Source organism: Haplochromis burtoni, unplaced genomic scaffold (genome assembly GCF_018398535.1).
Source record: "Haplochromis burtoni strain Fernald_Lab_line unplaced genomic scaffold, NCSU_Asbu1 Contig_428, whole genome shotgun sequence".
NCBI lineage: Eukaryota > Metazoa > Chordata > Actinopteri > Cichliformes > Cichlidae > Haplochromis > Haplochromis burtoni.
This window is the reverse complement of record NW_024582789.1, coordinates 352,600-353,899: the sequence shown is the minus strand read 5'-3', so window position 1 is coordinate 353,899 and position 1,300 is coordinate 352,600. Positions and strand designations below refer to the sequence as shown.

Sequence of the window (1,300 nt, the reverse complement as noted above, 5' to 3'; positions counted from 1 at the left end):
TGACTTCCACTTTAAATGAACATGGACTCCTTGGGAGTACAATAACCTCACCTACCAAAATCTATTGCCACAAACACTGTGCCGCTCATTGTTGGACCTAGTTTTTGTTGTTTTGTCAGAAAATATCTGCAGGCCCCGTGTGCAACATGCAGTACTAACCTTTGACAAGGTGCACGAGTGTGATAATCTCCTGGGCAAACGTCCCAGTGTGCATGGCGGTCTCCTGATATGTGCCGGAGTGCTCCAGCATGGGCAGGAAGTCCAGACGCTGGCGACCAACATTGACCAGATCTAAAGAGAGCTGCCTGTCTGAGGAATAACACAGCGGGCTGCAGGACGAGGAAGAAAAGAGGGAGATTGATACCAACACAATGAATAAACACATGATAAATGATCCTTGTGGCCAGGGAATCGGCGTTTGTTTAGCATGGCTTAAGTCACTGAAAATTAGCTTTAATGCCATTTTAATATTTAGTTTCTACACTGTGTTTACATCCTTACTTAATGCAGTGTTTTTTAAAAGATGGATCTTAAATGTACACTCCTTTCTGTACCAATCACACGTAAGTAAAAAAGTCGTTACCTTACCCAGTAAACTTACCTTTAACGAGTCCCACAAATCACAATGCTTACAGTAACTAGAGTCTTATTTGGTTGAATAAAAAGGAAGGTTTTCACCCTTAAGCGCACAGAGAATCACACCAATTTTATTCATTTTAATGGATATTTAAAAAGGCTTAAAGGAGAAGCCAGAGAAGCCCAATATACACTTTTTTTATTTTTTATTTATTTTTATATAACTGGCAGGTGAGTTAAAGCTTGGGGCGAAAGTTCACACTTCTTTTCTCGTATGAAATCTTCGACTCTTAGTTCAGATATCTGATCCGCTGTGGAGCTATCCATTATCATCCCACTGAGCCACTGATGAAAACCACAAGAAAGAATAAAAGCCCTACTGCAGGTCATGTCACATGACATGACCACAGGTAAAACACCTTGAATACCAAAAATCAGCTTAATAAATAAAGCCTGGCTCACTTCCTGTTTGACTTCTTCACGTTTTCTTTGTCTCATGCTGTTTGTGACAAACTGAGGTCATTTTATTTTGAAGAGTTCTTCGAGTGACTCCAAAAGACATTCAGCTCCAAGCTAAACAAATCCATTTGACTCTTTGTTAAAAAAGGACCATTTTTATGCTCCTACAGGCTAATAAATAATGCTAATAAAAATGTGTAAACAACAGAAACTCAGTGCAGTGGGCTGCAGCGTGAAATCAGAGCTACTGGTGGAGCTTGGACCA

The 1,300-nt window shown here is 40.2% G+C and overlaps 1 protein-coding gene across 2 annotated transcripts in view; it reads right to left on the bottom strand.

Moving 5' to 3' along the window:
- Window positions 1-1,300, bottom strand: part of zgc:112982 (BCLAF1 and THRAP3 family member 3) — a gene marked incomplete in the record, with an annotated part of 13,501 nt that overhangs the window by 4,861 nt on the left and 7,340 nt on the right. For both annotated transcript variants that reach the window (XM_042213227.1, XM_042213225.1), the window contains 1 exon segment: window positions 160-329. In XM_042213227.1, coding sequence (XP_042069161.1) covers window positions 160-329 — 170 coding nt within the window.